Source organism: Atta colombica, unplaced genomic scaffold, assembly GCF_001594045.1.
Source record: "Atta colombica isolate Treedump-2 unplaced genomic scaffold, Acol1.0 scaffold100, whole genome shotgun sequence".
NCBI lineage: Eukaryota > Metazoa > Arthropoda > Insecta > Hymenoptera > Formicidae > Atta > Atta colombica.
The window spans coordinates 3,497,063-3,500,571 of record NW_017259185.1 but is presented as its reverse complement, the minus strand read 5'-3'; the positions used below and the strand labels follow the sequence as shown (position 1 = coordinate 3,500,571).

The window sequence follows — 3,509 nt, the reverse complement described above, 5'->3', positions numbered from 1 at the left end:
TTATATATTATATATTATAATAAGAGATTTATAATAATAAATCTTTTTAAACATATTCCGAAAAGAACGGATATTAAAATCGGAAATATTCTTTATAATGGAAACTGTTTTAATTTATTATTCAGTTTGTACAAAAATATTAATAATTTTACATTCGAGATAATATTAAGAAATAACATTAATTTATAAAGAATATATCACGATCCATGCGTATATTGATTTATAAAAGAACTTCAGTAGACTATTTTTATTTCACTTAATTGTAACAAGGATTTTTTTCACCTTTTGCAGATAAGAATGAGAAATGTCGCTCACGCTAATGAGACGAGCTTTGATAAAAACATCTTTTCTTCTCAGAATAGTTTTATTCTTTGAAGTTTTGGATGAAGTTGCCATGCAATGCAATAGAAACAGTCCTCTGGAGTACAATGACTTCTGCTGTGTGGCGATGTGAATTGTTGCGTACAAAAATTTAACCGCGCGCGTTACGGAATTTTAAATATCAAGAGAGAGAAGAGTACATAAAATAACGGAAAGAAAACGAGAATGAAAAGCGTACATCGTGTAAATTTTTGAAATTGCAAGTTAATTAAAAATGGATACACACTCTTTATATGTTATAGCGACCTGTGTACATTGCGTTTTCAGCACATCCTGCGCGGCGAAAATATGAACTATTCTCGTTATTAATTCTCGTTAATTCGGAGAGATTCTGATTCTTTCCTGTTTCTCTTTTTACATTCTGATTTCTAGAGACTGCGACAATGGAAGAAATAGAAATAAGAATAAATATTAAGATTTCAACCTGTCAGAAATTGATTACACCGGAATATATAATTCCTAATAGATTAAAATCTTAATATTTATTCCTAATATTTCCTCCACTGTACACAAGGCCTTCCCTGTTTCTTTTCCTCTTTTTACACTCCGCAATCATTTTCTCTTTTTCGCAGATAAGCTAAAGGCAGAAATCGCGATAAACGTGCACTTGGACACGCTGAGAAGGGTCGAGATCTTCCAAAACACGGAGGCTGGCTTCCTGTGCGAGCTGGTGCTGCGATTACGGCCCGTTCTTTTCTCACCTGGCGACTACATCTGCCGCAAAGGTAAATTGCCTAGTTATCTTCTTCTATTATTTTCTTCCAGCAGCTACTTCCGGCGCAGGATACTCGGAATCATTAGCCTGAGTTCAAGTAAGAAACATTTTGGAATATTTCAGCAACATTGTAACATTGTTACAGTGTTGCAGAAATATTTCAAAATGTTTTTTGCTTACTGAGGTATGTGTGTTCTATGCAAAATTTTCCTTGCAAGCCACTTTAGCGAAAAAAAATTATCGTCATAAATTAGAATTTAGATTAAAAATGTGGCTAAATGTTCCATTACTAGCAGTCGACTTTTGTTCATTTTCATCACTATTTACTCTCTCGAGGACACGAATCTTAGACATCGACCTTCTTTCTATTCCTATGATTTCTCTCCGGATTCGACGTATCCTGCTTATGGAAGCACGTAATGCTGGAAGCATGCCAAACAATATACTATGAAAAATGACTTCGCACTCTCTCTCCCTTTTTGTATCATCCCCATCTGGAGACCGTCGCTAGTAGACGAATATTTTTATTTTACGATGGAAAAAACTGTCGTGCTCGTTATCAACGCGATAGAAGAAAGTACGTTCCCCCCTCTCTTCTCACCTCCCCCCCCCCCCCCTCCCCCCCCCCCCCCCCCCTCCTCTTTTTCTCTCTCTCATCTGTGTAACTACTTTCGTAGTCCAATTGCATAGAGAAACAGCTTGTAAATTCTAACGACTAACCGCCATTCAACACACAGTTTCCAAATCTATTTCTTTTATGGATAATAGAATTCAATATCGTTAAAAAAGATTATTTGTTTTCCCCTTTATGTCATAAAAAGGATTCCTAATTTTATTTTAATCTTCAAATATTACGAAACGTAAGTTTTTTTGTTTTAATTCATATTTTGTCTTATATGAAACAGATATTATAAAGTTTACGATTGTTTAAATGTTAATTACATTTAGGAAGCAGATATTCTTCTAAATATCGAGAGATCTAATCGGATTTCCTTGAAAAATATGACTTTTCTATCTTCTTTTTGAATATTTATGGCGCATTATAGAAATTGTCTGAATACTCGTAACGTAGATTGTGTACAAATAAAAGCTTACGCTATTGCCCGTCGTTTTTATCGATGTATTTAGTATTTGTTCTCGATCAAAAGAGCAATTTCAGCTTGCCAAAGCGAATCGTCTTCCCCGCGGATCGTTTGCCTTCCATTCACTTTATTCTCTCGATGGGGTTTCTTTTCACTACCGACGGAATGACCGTCATGTGCGCGTAGGAATGCGGAGAGTAATACCTCCCCTTTGATAGGTGGCCGCCCTCTTCGCGCATTTCCGTCGTTGCATCATGCGATTAAGGTCGGAATTATAGCTGAATGTTACTACTGGCTGGACAAATGACGGCCGTTCTTGGCGTATCCTGTTGCGCTCTTTTATACTGTCTTTTAAGGTAGAGTTACCATCTCTGAATCATATGAAAGGAGTACATTTTATATTTTTTAAAAAAGATGATAATTCGGAGTCTAAAGGAGGAAGTATAATTTTTTATGCGTTAAATGCAGTTATTTAATATAAAATGAAACTTCTAGAACGTAATTTTTATTGACAATTTCTATAATTTTATAGATGTAAAATTTTATTAACATTTATTATAGATGTAAAATTAACATTAGCACAAAAATAAAATTAGAGGAAAAGAATTAAAGTAATCGTATAGAAATATATATTACAAATACATTTTTGCAACAAAAATAAGGGATCATTAATGAAAAAGTTCTAAAGTCGTTTTTTATTTATTAAAAATAATAATTTTCACCGAATGATATATTGAGTTGGAGAGAAAGTTCAATCGTTTTTTTTTTTAGTCCAAAATTGTATATACAATATCTTCATCGCCAAGAACGACAAAAATTTTTTTAATTAAAGTCTTCTCTACATTATAGTCCAATCAATATTAGGCACTGTCTACAATTGTTAAGTTGTGACAATAATTGCTTAATGTATTATATAAATTCTGCAATTCTACGAAATTGAAGGCTACATATTAGTACAATACACGAAAACATAACATCGAGTTCTTGGAATTAGATTTAGACATCTAATTCTATACAATATTGTTTTCTAAAATTTATGTATACATAAAATATTGATGATAACATATTGAGGATAACAATAATACGTAAATTGTATATGTAAGTCCTATTTAAATAAATAAAATAGCGATTCCGAGTTCCGTCCGAATTCCATTTTCACTTTAGGATCCCTTTAAAGTCCATATCAGATTACCGACTTTGCAGATCAATCCGACTGCCAATTCTAACTGTTGATCCATAGTAAATCAATCACAATCGGAATCAGTTATTGATTCATTTTGGTCGATAGTCAAAGTTAACAGTCGAATTGGTCTGCAGAATCTATAACAAAA

General features: G+C 33.1%; 1 protein-coding gene across 1 annotated transcript in view; it reads left to right on the top strand.

The window, feature by feature from the left end:
- Positions 1-3,509, top strand: part of LOC108685366 — a 151,369-nt gene that overhangs the window by 118,621 nt on the left and 29,239 nt on the right. The window contains exon 9 of the mRNA XM_018190127.1: positions 954-1,106. Coding sequence (XP_018045616.1) covers positions 954-1,106 — 153 coding nt within the window. The remainder of the gene's footprint in view (positions 1-953; positions 1,107-3,509) is intronic.